Raw genomic sequence first — 19,271 nt, forward strand, 5'->3', positions numbered from 1 at the left:
AAAGAGGCTGTGTTTAGACAGGCAGCTCAATTCTGATCTTTTTTTCAATAATTTGTATTTTTACTAATCAGAAACGAGATATGATGTAATTGGTCAAAAGACCAATTAATGTAACAAATATCAGAACTGGGCTGCTTGTGTAGACGCAGCCATGTTCACAAAATGGGTGAAAGAGCGTGAACGTTGTGTTGATTCCCACGTGTAGAAACATTAACACATAAGGAACTGAGAGTTGACAATGTAGCTATCTTGCTAACCTTATCTAGCTATCTTGCAACCCTTAGCTAGCTATCTTGCTAACTTTAGCTAGCTATCTTGCTAACCTTATCTTGCTAACCTTATCTAGCTATCTTGCTAACCTTAGCTAGCTATCTTGCTAACCGTATCGAGCTATCTTGCAACCCTTATCTAGCTATCTTGCTAACACTTAGCTAGCTATCTTGCTACCCTTAGCTAGCTATCTTGCTAACCTTAGCTAGATATCTTGCTACCCTTAGCTAGCTATCTTGCTAACCTTAGCTAGCTCTCTTGCTAACCTTAGCTAGCTATCTTGCAACCCTTAGCTAGCTATCTTGCAACCCTTATCTAACTATCTTGCTAACCTTATCTAGCTAGCTAATGTTATCATTTTTTTTACTACACCTTATTCTAAAGATTAGCCAGCTGGCTAGGCTATGCTGGATCTGGGGCTGGATTGGTCGTAAGTATTTAGTATCGTTATTCTATTGTCGTCTCCAAAAGGTTTGAAAGAGACATGCGTTTTTCTACATTGTAAAGTGGGAAGGGGATATCTCATCAATTGCACAACTGAATGCATTAAACCACAATGTTTATTTCGCATTTAACCCTGAATTTAACCCAAAACCCCTCTGAATCAGAGAGGTGGCTGCCTTCATCGACTTCCACTTGAGTGTTGAGGATCAGCGAAGTGGAGATGTTGTTTCAACAACCCTTCAGTCAGTACTACAGTCCACAAAAACACTTCAGTCAGTACTACAGTCCACAAAAACACTTCAGTCAGTACTACAGACCACAAAAACACTTCAGTCAGTACTACAGACCACAAAAACACTTCAGTCAGTACTACAGACCACAAAAACGCTTCAGTCAGTACTACAGACCACAAAAACACTTCTGTTGTGCTATTGCGCCTTCTTCACCACACTGTCTTTGTGGGTGGACCATTTCAGTTTGTCTGTGATGTATATGCCCAGGAACTTAAAACTTTTCCACCTTCTCCACCGCTGACCCTTCGATGTGGATAGGGGGGTGCTCCCTATGCTGTTTCCTGAAGTCCACGATCATCTCTTTTGTTTTGTTGACGTTGAGTGAGAGGTTGTTTTCCTGACACCACACTCTGAGTGCCCTCACCTCCTCCCTGTAGGCTGTCACATCGTTGTTGGTTATCAAGCCCACTACTGTTGTGTCGTTGTTAGAATATTTTATCAAGGGTTAAGATAAATGATTAAATAATTCTACCCAGAAACTTAACCATTAGGATTATTTGTTTGGTAGCATGTAGGGGGTTAGAAAGGAATGTCTGTGTGTGTGCCTAAAGAAAACTAAGGGATCATTAACCTATGGTTGAACCTCTAAGCTATAACTCTGAGGAGATAAGGTAGAATAGTTATTAAGAATTTTAGGAGACTGTCTGCAAACGGAATGAATGGGTTTCACATATAACCATTGAGGAAATTTAAAACTAATGATTTGAGGAAGTAGCTAGAAGTATCATAATTATTAGGTTTTGTTTGTAGTAAACGTTTGGGTTTGAGGGGATCTCCATGTTTCCCAGAGACTAGTGATCTTAAAGGGGTACACTCACATATGGAATATTAGGAGTTTTATTTTCTGAGTTTTAATTAAAAACGTGAATCCTTTAGATGAAGGGTTCTTTAATATGTCTAATATAGTGTGGAAAACGACTGTAAAAGGGTGGTATGATTCTTGACCTCTCAAGGCTTTCTCTGATGGTCGGATCAGCCTCATGGGAGGGCCATTTGGATGGAGATTGAGAGGTCATTTGTGATACTGATTTTAAGGTAAATTGAGTAATTGATAATTATGAATGAGTGTATAGTTCTTTTACATAGTGGTAATTTGAACCAATGAGAAGAAAGAAATGGCATAGCCTTGGATTAATTGTAGACGTATGTTAAGTATTTAGAACATAATCCAGGCCAACAGGACAGAGATAAATTACATTTGTGTTGATTCCGAATTATTTAGAACACAGAGATAACCTTAATTACTTTGGAGATGGCCACCATGGACAGGTACTTTTCCCAAAATCTATGAGTTCAGACAGTAAGACACTTAGTCAAGATTTGGCAACCACCCATATAATTGACAGACAGATAGGAGGAAGGAGGAGCCCTCCCCGCACTGCTAAAACCTTGAAGGTTTGGGAGCAGAGAGGAGAAGGTGGGGAAGGGGGGGCAGGAAATCAGCAAGATAGGAGGGACACAGACTGGGTCACGGTTACTGAGGGGAGACGAAAAGGGAATGAAAACCTAGTTGGTTTCAGGAACTAAGGGGCAGAGAACTCTTAAAGTAGATGAGACACTTGACAGAGAATTGATACAGGATAGACATGAACGCCCAAGGGAGTATCGGACATGTGGAGAATGAAAGGGGCGATCCTACATGATAAGGTCAGAACATGGGGATAATTTACTAATCTTACCTTAGTCATTGTTTAGAAGATTGTTGTTACCTGGGTAGAGCCAGGTATCAAAGGGGGGATGGGTAAATTGTGGCCTAGGATAGGACGGTGCCTAGGGGGACCTAGGATAGGACACTTTGTGGCCTATTGGATAATAAACTAATAAAAACATTTTTTTTCTAGCTAACAAGTTTGCATAGAAGTTGAAGTTATAATCAGATAGAACACATGAGAAAATGTTTGTTAACCAAACCCGTATGTCCAAGATTTTGTGTCCAACAGGTGAATGACAGGAGAAGGTGATTCACTCAATCCAACCAGGAGACTGGGGGGGAATCCAGTCCCTGAGGAGAATAGACGGGAAGCAGCCCGTTGAGAAGGCCCATACCAGGTTATGTTAAAACCACCGCCTTTGCCATTAGAATAGCTGAGAGAGTCACCTGGGTCCACGTTACCCACTGCAAGAAGGTATGTACACATATAAGCACTGCTGATCACACACAGAGTTAGGAGAAGAACCGAGAACCAACAGGGTCCGGGGGTTACCTCGTTAAACGAAGATTTCCTACCCCGACAGTTCCACACTATGTGTGCTCCTAGAAGTGTGAGTATGGGGTGGTACCTAGCAGACCGACTAAGGGCAGGAGAGGGTTGGCGGTTTCTGGGAAGAGTAGGGGCTCTGAGCTGCATCCTAGTCTTTGAAACCTTTCTGATTATCCAAATCAACCACCTGGAGGTACTAGTTATATGACGCCATTGTCATTGATAAGAAGTAAAAGATAAACTATATAATTCACTGATAAGTGAAAAACAAAATAAGGAGTCAAAGAAGATCATGATGTAGGCTTTAAGGTAAACATTACACAATTACCTAGGAAAGCAAATAACTGTACAGGGATTGGGATGGCCAGATTGAACTCGGCCAACCCACCTCGGTTCACTTTAACTTCTGATGAGTGCCAGTGTTAAAGATACAAGAATGGCACCGAGAACTTAGATGATTTGAATGGCTGAAAGGTAATCGTTAATGTGACAGAGTTAGGTTTGGAAGGACAGGAGACAATTCTTAACCTCACAGCACCTATAACTGATGTAGGGTGGGCTCGTACCAGCAAGGGACGCATACGACAGAAACTACCAGAAAGGGTGGTTAGGAACTTGTGCCCCGGGATTATTGGTCCAACCAGTTTGAGTTAGTCATCAGAGGCCAGTTATAGGAGGCTAAAGTAGATACAGGAGGAGTTTTGACCAGGATGTGAGTTTAGATGGATGCTATTGGCATCCTCCTACAGATGAATACAAAGCTATGGATCAAATAGGTGAAGATTTAACCACTACATTATATTGATGGTTGACAATATAAATAAATATGGATTGGATTAATGACATCTATTATAAGCAACAGAGATTCGTTAATGAGAATGGTGATGCAGTAAAGAGTTCTCTGACCAATTATCCGCCACCTCCCTCATGGCCTGGTAAAATAGACTGACTCTCGATATGTAAATTGGCAGAAAAGGGCTGGCAGAAAAGGGCGGGGTATGTAGAATGATTGGGATTCATTGCTGTATGTTTATTTTTTTAAATAACACAGCTCCAGACGGATCAGTGACCACGGCTCTGGCAGAGAACTAGGGGGTGGATAATTCTCTTACAAATTGATTTGACAGTATGTTTGGGAAATGGAAAATTGTCATAATCACTGTGTTGTGGGCCACTTTCACCTGTTTGAGTGTTTTGGTTCTGTGTGAATGCTGTTTGATTCTGGGTGTGAAAGGTCTCATTTCCAGGACCCTGGAGAAATCGATGACAATAGAGATGATGAAATACGTGCTCTGAACAGTGGAAAGGGGAATACTGGTTCCCAGACAGAGGATGGATCCGGCTACTTTGAGACATTTTTAAATGTTTAGTTCCCTTCTTGTTTTTATGTTTAGACTGTTTTTTTTAATGAAGATTATAACGAAAATTCTGACAAAAAGTTATGATTCTGATGTAGGCCTGGAACAGTCAATGTCAATACATAGATTGTTTTTTTGTGTGTGGTAGATTTTGAGTATAATGGATAAATCGAATGTAAATACATGTATTGTTTTGGTATATTTTTGTATAAAATTAATGTTTACATATAGTGTTTGATATGTCAGGATGAATTATTTAGTCATTAAGGGTGGATTGTTAGAATATTTTATCAAGGGTTAAGATAAATTAATTTAATTAATTCATTTGGTTTTCTGTATCTGGGGGGGGGGGGGGGGGGGCGGACTGGAACTGTCAGCTAAGTGGTAATAAACTGGTGAAAGGCTTCAGGAGATAATCCAGATTAGTGTGTATGTATGTGCGTTAGTAATAGAAGGGATAAAACGAATGGTTTTTGTAAGAGAGTACTCTCGAGAATAAACACTATTGATTACATTTGGACACGGGTCTATGTCTATTTTATGCAAATCAGGATCTTACAAATTCTTATAAACGGACAGAGTGTTTGCTTTGTATAAATAAATTGGTTAATGAACATATAGGAAACAAATTCCTTCATCAGTCGTCTGCAAACTTGATGATTGAGTTGGAGGCGTGCATGGCCACGCAGTCATGGGTGAACAGGGAGTTCAGTAGGGGGCTGAGCACACAACATTGTGGGGCCCCAGTGTTGAGGGTTAGTGAAGTGGAGATGTTGTTTCCTACCTTCACCACCTTGGGGCGGGCCATCAGAAAGTCCAGGACCCAGTTGCACAGTGAGGGGTTGAGACCCAGGGCCTCCAGCTTGATGATGAGCTTGGAGGGTACTATGGTGTTGAATGCTGAGCTATAGTCAATGAACAGCATTCTGACATAGGTGTTCCTTTTGTCCAAATGGGACAGGGCAGTGTGCAGTGTGGTGGTGATTGTGTCATCTGTGGGCCTGGTGGGGCTGTATTTACTGTAGTTTTTACACACTAGTGTGTTTTTTTGTGTGTTTTTTCAACATCATATAGTAAGTAGTGCACATGATCAAGGGATACTACAGTGTGTAGTATAGTATTCTACAGTATACTACTACAACATCATATAGTAAGTACTGCACATGATCAAGGGATACTACAGTGTGTAGTATAGTATTGTACAGTATACTACTACAACATCATATAGTAAGTACTGCACATGATCAAGGGATACTACAGTGTGTAGTATAGTATTCTACAGTATACTACTACAACATCATATAGTAAGAACTGCACATGATCAAGGGATACTACAGTGTGTACTATAGTATTCTACAGTATACTACTACAACATCATATAGTAAGAACTGCACATGATCAAGGGATACTACAGTGTGTACTATAGTATTCTACAGTATAATACTACAACATCATATAGTAAGAACTGCACATGATCAAGGGATACTACAGTGTGTACTATAGTATTCTACAGTATACTACTAAAACATCATATAGTAAGTACTGGTCCGTGGGGCGACGCACAATTGGCATAGCGTCGTCCGGGTTAGGGAGGGTTTGGCCGGTAGGGAGGGTTTGGCCGGTAGGGAGGGTTTGGCCGGTAGGGAGGGTTTGGCCGGTAGGGAGGGTTTGGCCAGTAGGGAGGGTTTGGCCGGTAGGGAGGGTTTGGCCGGTAGGGAGGGTTTGGCCGGTAGGGAGGGTTTGGCCGGTAGGGAGGGTTTGGCCGGTAGGGAGGGTTTGGCCAGTAGGGAGGGTTTGGCCGGTAGGGATATCCTTGTCTCAGTATGTAAAAATGTAATAAAAATGTATGCACTCTACTGTAAGTCGCTCTGGATAAGAGCGTTTGCTAAATGACTAAAATGTCTAAAATGTAAATGTACTGCACATGATCAAGGGATACTACATTTTCTATAGAATTCTATAGTAAGTACTGTAGGCTGTATCACATCCGGCCGTGATTGGGAATCCCATAGGGCGGCACACAATTGGCCATCATTGTACTGTAAATAAGAATTAGTTCTTAACTGACTTGCCTAGTTAAAGGTTACATTTTTTTTAACCTTAAATAAACTGTGGTATTCTATAGTAAACTGTAGTATTTTCCTTTTGGGTGGGGACGCGCTGTACCCAAGTGAACGAATGGCAGGAATCAATGCATTTGAGCATTCTCAGTATGGAGCAGTATGTTGATATTTCCTGCTTCCTGCATTCGTTGTTACTAAACAGTACGTTCTAAATGGTATGTAGTACTACTAATACACAGTATGTAGTTTTAGTAAGTAGTAGGCAAGACAGATTTCAGATACGGCCAATAATAATGCCACCTTTGTCCTCTCTAGCATGACCAACTAGTGACTATCCTCTTGGCTAGTGTCTGTTGTGTTGTAATCTCATGGCTTCCAATTCTAGCATTCTGCTGTATCATTTTAACATTCTAGCATTCTAACATTCTGCTGTATCATTTTAACATTCTAGCATTCTAACATTCTGCTGTATCATTTTAACATTCTAGCATTCTAACATTCTGCTGTATCATTTTAACATTCTAGCATTCTAACATTCTGCTGTATCATTTTAACATTCTAGCATTCTAACATTCTGCTGTATCATTTTAACATTCTAGCATTCTAACATTCTGCTGTATCATTTTAACATTCTAGTATTCCAACATTCTGACATGCTAACAGATGAGGTCACAAATTGTTAATTTTCTCTGAACAAAACATTCCACGAGGAATGAGGAACACCTGAAAAAAACACTTCCAGACACACTGATTAACCCCAACACTGATACCACACAATAATAGGTTGCAGTTGTAGCAGATATTTAATCTGGACACAGGTCAAAACATAATAACAAGTCATGTTCAGTTGAAATGAATCACATCCGGTTTGTTTCTCCGCTGCTGTCTGTCAGCATGGTAACAGAATGAGTCCTCTGTTGCTCTCTGTCAGCATGGTAACAGAATGAGTCCGCTGATGCTCTCTGTCAGCATGATAACAGAATGAGTCCGCTGCTGTCTGTCAGCATGGTAACAGAATGAGTCCTCCGCTGCTCTCTGTCAGCATGGTAACAGAATGAGTCCTCTGCTGCTGTCTGTCAGCATGGTAGCAGAATGAGTCCGCTGCTGTCTGTCAGCATGGTAACAGAATGAGTCCTCTGATGCTCTCTGTCAGCATGGTAACAGAATGAGTCCGCTGCTGTCTGTCAGCATGGTAGCAGAATGAGTCTTCTGATGCTCTCTGTCAGCATGGTAACAGAATGAGTCCTCTGCTGCTGTCTGTCAGCATGGTAACAGAATGAGTTCTCTGCTGCTGTCTGTCAGCATGGTAACAGAATGAGTCCTCCGCTGCTGTCTGTCAGCATGGTAACAGAATGAGTTCTCTGCTGCTGTCTGTCAGCATGGTAACAGAATGAGTCCTCTGCTGTCTGTCAGCATGGTAACAGAATGAGTCATTCACTGCTGTCTGTCAGCATGGTAACAGAATGAGTCCCTTGCTGCTCTCTGTCAGCATGGTAACAGAATGAGTCATTCACTGCTGTCTGTCAGCATGGTAACAGAATGAGTCCTTCACTACTGTCTTTCAGCATGGTAACAGAATGAGTCCTCTGCTGCTGTCTGTCAGCATGGTAACAGAATGAGTCCTCTGCTGCTATCTGTCAACATGGTAACAGAATGAGTCCCTTGCTGCTCTCTGTCAGCATGGTAACAGAATGAGTCATTCACTGCTGTCTGTCAGCATGGTAACAGAATGAGTCCTTCACTACTGTCTTTCAGCATGGTAACAGAATGAGTCCTCTGCTGCTGTCTGTCAGCATGGTAACAGAATGAGTTCTCTGCTGCTGTCTGTCAGCATGGTAACAGAATGAGTCCTCTGCTGCTGTCTGTCAGCATGGTAACAGAATGAGTCCTCTGCTGCTGTCTGTCAGCATGGTAACAGAATGAGTCCTCCGCTGCTGTCTGTCAACATGGTAACAAAATGAGTCCTCTGCTGCTGTCTGTCAGCATGGTAACAGAATGAGTCCTCCGCTGCTGTCTGTCAGCATGGTAACAGAATGAGTCCTCCGCTGCTGTCTGTCAGCATGGTAACAGAATGAGTCCTCTGCTGCTGTCTGTCAGCATGGTAACAGAATGAGTCCTCTGCTGCTGTCTGTCAGCATGGTAACAGAATGAGTCCCTTGCTGTTTACGATCAAACACGTTCCCAGTCATTAGTAACACAGTGTTTACGATCAAACACGTCCCCAGTCATTAATCCCACAGTGTTACAATCAAACACGTTCCCAGTCATTAATCCCACAGTGTTACGATCAAACACGTCCCCAGTCATTAGTCACACAGTGTTTACAATCAAACACGTTCCCAGTCAATAATCCCACAGTGTTACAATCAAACACGTTCCCAGTCAATAATCACACAGTGTTACAATCAAACACGTTCCCAGTCAATAATCACACAGTGTTACAATCAAACACGTTCCAGTCATTAATCCCACAGTGTTACAATCAAACACGTTCCCAGTCATTAATCCCACAGTGTTACGATCAAACACGTTCCCAGTCATTAATCCCACAGTGTTACAATCAAACACGTTCCCAGTCATTAATCCCACAGTGTTACGATCAAACACGTCCCCAGTCATTAGTCACACAGTGTTTACAATCAAACACGTTCCCAGTCATTAATCCCACAGTGTTACAATCAAACACGTTCCCAGTCAATAATCACACAGTATTACAATCAAACACGTCCCCAGTCATTAGTCACACAGTGTTACAATCAAACACGTTCCCAGTCATTAATCCCACAGTGTTACGATCAAACACGTTCCCAGTCAATAATCACACAGTGTTACGATCAAACGCGTCCCCAGTCAAAAATCACACAGTGTTGTGAATAATGTATTTCCTTTGTGATAGAATGTGACCCAGTGATGCGGTGAGCCAGACAGACAGACAGATCCCTGGATAAAGTGACGGGGCAGCAATGACAATCTATGGATGCGTCTGAAATGACACCCTATTTACTATGGGCTCTGGTCTACAGTAGTGTACTATAATAGGGAATAGGGCCCTGGTCAAAAGTAGTACACTATAATAGGGAATAGGGTGCCATTTGGGATGCACATCTCTACTAACGGAGGATAAACTGCTTTGTAAACACCAGTGGGCAGGATCACCGTGGGCTGTCAATCACAGGCAGTGAGCCAATGGGCGTAGTTTCCCAACTGTCTGTAGGGAGAGAAATAGGTCCCACTGTGTTGATGATACAACAGACAGTCTATCGATTCAGGATGTGTGTGTGTGTGTGTTTATCCCTCCCGGTGATCATCTCCCCTATAGATTGGTGATTACCTCCAAGGCCTCTCTGTCTCTCTCTCTCTGACGTCATCTGACAATCCACAGAGTTCACAGGCTTGTTATATGGTCTGATATAATGTCCGCAGAGTCTCGACTTAAAGGAGAGGTGTCCCCTCTTAAAGGGAGGCTGTCTGTTTTCTCACCCCCACCATCTGGTCTTAAAGGTGAGGTGTCCACTCTGCTGTCCACAGAGACAGTGCTTAAAGGGAAGATGTCCAAGAATTGCCTTAAAGGGAGGTGTCCAATCTGGGTGTCCAATCTGTCCCCAAAGGCCGGTCTTAAATGCAAGGTGTCTCTTCTGTCCGCAGACGCTATAGGCCATAAAGGGAGGGTGACCCCTCGTTCGTCCTCAGAGTGTCTTCTTAAAGGGAGTGTGTCCTTCCTACCCCCACAGTCTCTATTTAAAGGGGAGGTGTCCATTATGTCCCCACAGACGGTCCGTATAGAGAGTGTTTGTGGCCTGTCAGGATGACTGGGTAGTAAGAAGTTCTCACACATACTGGGGCTGGACTTGTACCAGTCAGACAGACTGTTATCAGACCCGTCCTCCATCTTGCCTGGCCCCCCTGTACCCCTGGAGAAGGTAAACAACTTAGGAATGGTTGCCGTGGACGCGGCCACGGTTGCCGCAGCTACTCCTCCCTCGGCGGCAGTGGTCGTGGCGGAGTTGGCGAAAGAGGAACCAAAGAGAGCAGCGATCCGGCGGTGGTAGTGGGTACGGAACACCTTGGCCCCACGGTGGAGGTCACCTGTGAAGGGATAGAAGAAGAAGAGGACAGAACAAACAGGATGTTATTTTGGGAACAGATGCATTAAAAAGAACATCCCAACATCTAAATACTAACGGAGACTACATCTAAATACTAACGGAGACTACATCTAAATACTAACGGAGACTCTACATCTAAATACTAACGGAGACTACATCTAAATACTAACGGAGACTACATCTAAATACTAACGGAGACTCTACATCTAAATACTAACGGAGACTACATCTAAATACTAACGGAGACTACATCTAAATACTAACGGAGACTACATCTAAATACTAACGGAGACTCTACATCTAAATACTAACGGAGACTCTACATCTAAATACTAACGGAGACTCTACATCTAAATACTAACGGAGACTACATCTAAATACTAACGGAGACTCTACATCTAAATACTAACGGAGACTCTACATCTAAATACTAACGGAGGCTCTACATCTAAATACTAACGGAGACTCTACATCTAAATACTAACGGAGACTCTACATCTAAATACTAACGGAGACTCTACATCTAAATACTAACGGAGACTCTACATCTAAATACTAACGGAGACTCTACATCTAAATACTAACGGAGACTCTACATCTAAATACTAACGGAGACTCTACATCTAAATACTAACGGAGACTACATCTAAATACTAACGGAGACTCTACATCTAAATACTAACGGAGACTCTACATCTAAATACTAACGGAGGCTCTACATCTAAATACTAACGGAGACTCTACATCTAAATACTAACGGAGACTCTACATCTAAATACTAACGGAGACTCTACATCTAAATACTAACGGAGACTCTACATCTAAATACTAACGGAGACTCTACATCTAAATACTAACGGAGACTCTACATCTAAATACTAACGGAGACTCTACATCTAAATACTAACGGAGACTCTACATCTAAATACTAACGGAGACTCTACATCTAAATACTAACGGAGACTCTACATCTAAATACTAACGGAGACTCTACATCTAAATACTAACGGAGACTCTACATCTAAATACTAACGGAGACTCTACATCTAAATACTAACGGAGACTCAACATCTAAATACTAACGGAGACTCAACATCTAAATACTAACGGAGACTCTACATCTAAATACTAACGGAGACTCTACATCTAAATACTAACGGAGACTCTACATCTAAATACTAACGGAGACTCTACATCTAAATACTAACGGAGACTCAACATCTAAATACTAACGGAGACTCTACATCTAAATACTAACGGAGACTCTACATCTAAATACTAACGGAGACTCTACATCTAAATACTAACGGAGACTCTACATCTAAATACTAACGGAGACTCTACATCTAAATACTAACGGAGACTCTACATCTAAATACTAACGGAGACTCTACATCTAAATACTAACGGAGACTCAACATCTAAATACTAACGGAGACTCTACATCTAAATACTAACGGAGACTCTACATCTAAATACTAACGGAGACTCTACATCTAAATACTAACGGAGACACAACATCTAAATACTAACGGAGACTACATCTAAATACTAACGGAGACTACATCTAAATACTAACGGAGACTCTACATCTAAATACTAACGGAGACTACATCTAAATACCAACTGAGACTACATCTAAATACTAACGGAGACTACATCTAAATACCAGCTGAGACTACATCTAAATACTAACGGAGACTACATCTAAATACTAACGGAGACTACATCTAAATACTAACGGAGACTCTACATCTAGTGAATGCTGGCTGTTTTTCACTTACGGAATGGATATTCATTCATTCATTCATACATTTCAATGAGTTATGAACAGAATATGACGTCATAAGAACCAGGAAGTCCTGATGAATGAGTACACAGCAGAGTCCTACCTATGAAACAGTAACAGATAGGGTTGAGGCTGGAGTTGGTGAGGCCCAGCCACTGGGCAAAGGGCTGGGTCTGCATGAGCCAAGATGGCGGATGCTGCACTCGGTCGATCCAGAACTCAGCCAGATACAGGGGCAGCCAGGAAACAGCAAACAGCAGGACCAGGGCCACCACCATTTTGGCGATCTTCTTCCTCGTCTTGAGGCACTCAGTGTGCAGCGCTCGGCTTCGAGAGTCGAGTTCCGTAAACATCCGCTTCCCGTCCCCCCAGAGCCGGCGACCAGTCAGGAAGCCGATGGTGAGGTTAAAGGTCACGGGGATGCAGTAGAGCGCCACGAAGAGCAGGACGGTGTAGCCCTGTTTCAGACGCGGCCCCGGCCACACCTCCTGGCACACAGGGATCACAAACGACGCCCCCAGGCTGATCTCATCTCGCCGGTTCATGAACACCAATGGGGAGCAGATCGCTGATGACACCACCCACACCACGGCGACCGTCCCTAGGATCCGGCGGCGGGTGAAGAGGGAGCGGGCACGGAGCGGGCAGCGTACACTGAAGTAACGATTGACACTGATGACCGTAAGCGTTAGCACGCTAGCCGACACGGAGACGGCCTGGGTGAAGGGGACCGCTCGGCAGAGGAAGTCCCCGTAGACCCAGGCCGAGTAGATCTGGTGACCCAGCGTTATGGGCATGCAGACACACACCACGGCCAGGTCACACACCGCCAGGTTAACCAGGAGGTACCGTGTGGCGCTGACCGCGGCTAGCCTCTCGCTACGTCGGTTGGTCAGCACCTTCATTGACATGATGTTCCCTACGAACCCCACCAGGAAGGACAGGCAGTACATGAGTGTCAGAGCCACCGTGGTCGGCTCATGGACCGTCCATAACAAGCTGGTCAGCTCTGAACCATCAGGAGAGAGGAGGGAGGAGGGGAAGAGGGACGAGGAGGAGGAGAAGAGGGGAGGATCAGGAGGGTAGAAGGAGGAAGACGGGAGGAGAGAGTCAGGGGGAAGGAGGGATGAGGAGGAGGATGAGGGGAGGAGGAGGGAGTCGTAGAAGCTGTAACTGTTGTTGAGTCTGGCCTGTGTGGCGTTCTCTACATGCAGCAGAGGAGTGAAGCTGAGTTGGGCTGATAACAGGTCCAGGGTCAGCTTCATGGTGCTGTCTTGTCCCCTCAAGGCTTGCTCTGACTGTCAACACTGACCTCAGTGCGGCCCTTATATAATGCTACTCATTACACTGCAGCAGCGGTAGAGGACTGTATCATCAGGATTTATGCGCACGGTTAGGGGTAAGTCCGAGCTACTTGAGATATGTGTTCTTAACATGGGATAAGGATAAGGGATAAAAGGTCAAAGTTACTTAGGCTAAGGTTAGGGGTAAGATTAGGAACTGGCTCTATCTTCAGAAACAAACAGCAACACACTTGTCCTTATCTTACTAGCACTTGCACCTCTTATCTTACTAGCACCTCTTATCTTACTAGCACGTCTTATATTACTAGCACCTCTTATCTTACTAGCACCTCTTATCTTACTAACACGTCTTATTTTACTAACACGTCTTATCTTACTAGCACGTCTTATATTACTAGCACGTCTTATATTACTAGCACTAACACGTCTTATCTTACTAGCACGTCTTATCTTACTAACACGTCTTATCTTACTAGCACGTCTTATCTTACTAGCACATCTTATCTTACTAGCGCGTCTTATCTTACTAGCACGTCTTATCTTACTGGCACCTCTTATCTTACTAGCACATCTTATCTTACTAGCACGTCTTAACTTACTAGCACCTCTTATCTTACTAGCACGTCTTATCTTACTAACACGTCTTATCTTACCAGCACGTCTTATCTTACTAGCACCTCTTATCTTACTAACACTGACTTTGCAGAAATCTGCTTTATTGAGGAAACATTTGACTTACTAGAAGTGTGAGAGGTGGTTGTCTCACCTAGCTACCTTAAAATGAATGCACTCGCTGTCAATAACTGGGGATAAGAGCGTCTGCTAAATGACTGACATGGTCATGGACATTTATGAGCAAGTACACAAGGTATTTGTTCTTCATTTTCAGTAGAGGACACAACCTGTGATGACTGTGATATGTGGTTGTTTTACCTACCTGACGCTAGTTGAAAGCCCTGACTGGGTAAAAGCGTCTGCTGTTATCAGTCAATGTAAATGTAAAACGGTTTGTATTGTCAGAATCTATGAGCAAGTAGTAGTACACAAGCTATTTGTTCTTGATTTGGGATACAGATTTAAAAGTATGGAGTTAAGGCTAGGGTTAGGGGGTTAGATTAGGTAAGATTAGGGAACCGTTAAGGTTAGGGTTAGGGGGTAAGATTAGGTTAGATTAGGAAGGATTTAAGGTTAGGGTTAGGGGGTTAGATTAGGTAAGATTAGGGAAGCGTTAAGGTTAGGGTTAGGGGGTAAGATTAGGTTAGATTAGGAAAGATTTAAGGTTAGGGTTAGGGGGTAAGATTAGGTTAGATTAGGAAGGATTTAAGGTTAGGGTTAGGGGGTAAAATTAGATTAGATTAGGAAGGATTTAAGGTTAGGGTTAGGGGGTAAGATTGGGTAAGATTAGGAAAGGGTTCAGGGGTAAGATTGGGGTTAGATTGGGAAAGATTTAAGGTTAGGCTTAGTGTCTAGAATCTAATTTGTGGTGGTAAAGTGCCATAGTACATCCGTACATATGTGGTGACCAGACGGTGATGACCATCACTGATTCTAGGTCAGGTTCATGGTGTCCTCAAGCACCCGTTTGACCAGGTTTCTCTGTCAGAACTGATCTCAGTGCAGCCCTTATGCAACCAACACATTACTATTCTTCAGCGATGCGCTCTGATCTAGGACCAGATCCTGATGGTCCTCGTCATCACCCTCAGGGCAGGTGGTCGCAGTCCTTCTGGGCTCATTTCTCTCTCATTGCCTCATGTTTCTTGCTCTCTCTCTCTCTCTCTCTATGTCCCTCTCTCCTCTCTCTTTCTCTCTCTATGTCCCTATCTCCTCTCTCTCTCTCTCTCTCTCTCTCGTTCCCTCTCTCTCTCTCTCTCTATGTCCCTCTCTCCTCTCTCTTTCTCTCTCGCTCGCTCTCGTTCCCTCTCTATGCCCCTCTCTCCTCTCTCTTTCTCTCTCTCTCTATGTTCCTATCTCCTCTCTCTTGTTCTCTCTCTCTCTCTTTATGTCCCTATCTCCTCTCTCTTGTTCTCTCTCTCTCTATGTCCCTATCTCCTCTCTCTTTTTCTCTCTCTCTATGTCCCTATCTCCTCTCTCTTTCTCTCTCGCTCTCTCTCGTTCCCTCTCTATCGTTCCCTCTCTCTCGTTCCCTCTCTCTCTCGTTCCCTCTTTCTCTCTCTCTCTCGTTCCCTCTTTCTCTCTCTCTCTCTCTCGTTCCCTCTTTCTCTCTCTCTCTCGTTCCCCCTCTCTCTCTCTCTCGTTCCCTCTCTCTCTCTCTCTCGTTCCCTCTCTCTCTCCCTCTCTGTATTTTTCTCTCTCCCCTCTTCAGCCCCTCAGTTTCTTTTTCTCACTTTCTCATTCCCTCTCTCGTTTTACTCCCTTTCTCCCAAACCTCCAGGGAGGATGTCTATCTTCCTATTTTGCCTCGTTCCCTCTCTTCTTCTCTCCTTCCTCCCACCTCCAGGGTTGAGGAAAGCCGTCAATGTATCTGTGGACAGAGGGAGAAACAAGCACAGGCGTTTGGCACCTGTCTTCATTTAAAAGCAGGCTTCTGCAGCAACAAACAGGAACAGACATTTTTTTCCTAAAAAATAAAGACGGAGAAATGCTTTCCGCATCACATCATTTACTCACGTTTGTTAAACACAGTTGTAGACTGGACCTGTGTTTCAATACAAGACAGATGAGAGAATGTTATCCTATGAAACAGTTTGAGGAAAATAATCCTGCATCAACTGGAAATGTTCATTATTATGTGGATTATAATAAATATTTTTGATCGGACAAATTAAGTCTGAAGTTGGAAATGACAAACTTTAGAAGCCTTTTTGAACTTCAAATACACAACACGTTTGCCTTTCCTGCTTAGCAGGAATATTCTCAGCAACAAAAGAGTAATCCAATTAAGGACGTAACATCTGTAGAAGGACCTGTGTTTCAGTACAGGACAGAGAAAGGTTAGCCTATGCTGGATGTACTGTATGTCATTTCACACTATGCTGGATGTACTGTATGTCATATCACACTATGCTGGATGTACTGTATGTCATATCACACTATGCTGTATGTACTGTATGTCATATCACACTATGCTGTATGTACTGTAAATCATATCACACTATGCTGGATGTACTGTATGTCATATCACACTATGCTGGATGTACTGTATGTCATATCACACTATGCTGGATGTACTGTAAGTCATATCACACTATGCTGGATGTACTTTATGTCATATCACACTATGCTGGATGTACTGTATGTCATATCACACTATGCTGGATGTACTGTATGTCATATCACACTATGCTGTATGTACTGTATGTCACATCACACTATGCTGTATGTACTGTAAATCATATCACACTATGCTGGATGTACTGTATGTCATATCACACTATGCTGGATGTACTGTATGTCATATCACACTATGCTGGATGTACTGTATGTCATATCACACTATGCTGTATATACTGTAAATCATATCACACTATGCTGGATGTACTGTATGTCATATCACACTATGCTGGATGTACTGTATGTCATATCACACTATGCTGGATGTACTGTATGTCATATCACACTATGCTGGATGTACTGTATGTCATATCACACTATGCTGTATGTACTGTAAATCATATCACATTATGCTGGATGTACTGTATGTCATATCACACTATGCTGGATGTACTGTATGTCATATCACACTATGCTGGATGTACTGTATGTCATATCACACTATGCTGGATGTACTGTATGTCATATCACACTATGCTGGATGTACTGTATGTCATATCACACTATTGCTGGATGTACTGTATGTCATATCACACTATGCTGGATGTACTGTATGTCATATCACACTATGCTGGATGTACTGTATGTCATATCACACTATGCTGGATGTACTGTATGTCATATCACACTATGCTGTATGTCATATCACACTATGCTGGATGTACTGTATGTCATATCAGACTATGCTGGATGTACTGTATGTCATATCACACTATGCTGAATGTACTGTATGTCATATCACACTATGCTGTATGTACTGTATGTCATATCACACTATGCTGGATGTACTGTATGTCATATCACACTATGCTGGATGTACTGTATGTCATATCACACTATGCTGTATGTACTGTATGTCATATCACACTATGCTGTATGTACTGTAAATCATATCACACTATGCTGGATGTACTGTATGTCATATCACACTATGCTGGATGTACTGTATGTCATATCACACTATGCTGGATGTACTGTATGTCATATCACACTATGCTGTATGTACTGTAAATCATATCACACTATGCTGGATGTACTGTATGTCATATCACACTATGCTGGATGTACTGTATGTCATATCACACTATGCTGGATGTACTGTATGTCATATCACACTATGCTGGATGTACTGTATGTCATATCACACTATGCTGTATGTACTGTAAATCATATCACATTATGCTGGATGTACTGTATGTCATATCACACTATGCTGGATGTACTGTATGTCATATCACACTATGCTGGATGTACTGTATGTCATATCACACTATGCTGGATGTACTGTATGTCATAGCACACTATGCTGGATGTACTGTATGTCATATCACACTATGCTGGATGTACTGTATGTCATATCACACTATGCTGGATGTACTGTATGTCATATCACACTATGCTGGATGTACTGTATGTCATATCACACTATGCTGGATGTACTGTATGTCATATCACACTATGCTGTATGTCATATCACACTATGCTGGATGTACTGTATGTCATATCAAACTATGCTGGATGTACTGTATGTCATATCACACTATGCTGAATGTTCTGTATGTCATATCACACTATGCTGTATGTACTGTATGTCACATCACACTATGCTGGATGTACTGTATGTCATATCACACTATGCTGGATGTACTGTATGTCATATCACACTATGCTGTATGTACTGTATGTCACATCACACTATGCTGGATGTACTGTATGTCATATCACACTATGCTGGATGTACTGTATGTCATATCACACTATGCTGGATGTACTGTATGTCATATCACACTATGCTGGATGTACTGTATGTCATATCACACTATGCTGGATGTACTGTATGTCATATCACACTATGCTGGATGTACTGTATGTCACATCACACTATGCTGGATGTACTGTATGTCACATCACAATATGCTGGATGTACTGTATGTCATATCACACTATGCTGGATGTACTGTATGTCATATCACACTATGCTGGATGTACTGTATGTCATATCACACTATGCTGGATGTACTGTATGTCATATCACACTATGCTGGATGTCATATCACACTATGCTGGATGTACTGTATGTCATATCACACTATGCTGGATGTACTGTATGTCATATCACACTATGCTGAATGTACTGTATGTCATATCA

At 42.5% G+C, this 19,271-nt stretch overlaps 1 protein-coding gene across 1 annotated transcript in view; it reads right to left on the reverse strand.

The window, feature by feature from the left end:
* Positions 1–13,789, reverse strand: part of LOC120023811 (QRFP-like peptide receptor) — a 31,549-nt gene extending 17,760 nt beyond the window's left edge. Inside the window, exons 1-3 of the mRNA XM_038967932.1 lie at positions 13,699–13,789; positions 12,628–13,533; positions 10,467–10,715 (exon numbers count right to left, since the gene is read on the reverse strand). Coding sequence (XP_038823860.1) covers positions 10,467–10,715; positions 12,628–13,533; positions 13,699–13,789 — 1,246 coding nt within the window. The remainder of the gene's footprint in view (positions 1–10,466; positions 10,716–12,627; positions 13,534–13,698) is intronic.
* Positions 13,790–19,271: the final 5,482 nt, after the last annotated feature.

The sequence above is a fragment of the Salvelinus namaycush genome, chromosome 2, assembly GCF_016432855.1.
Source record: "Salvelinus namaycush isolate Seneca chromosome 2, SaNama_1.0, whole genome shotgun sequence".
Classification (NCBI taxonomy): Eukaryota; Metazoa; Chordata; class Actinopteri; order Salmoniformes; family Salmonidae; genus Salvelinus; species Salvelinus namaycush.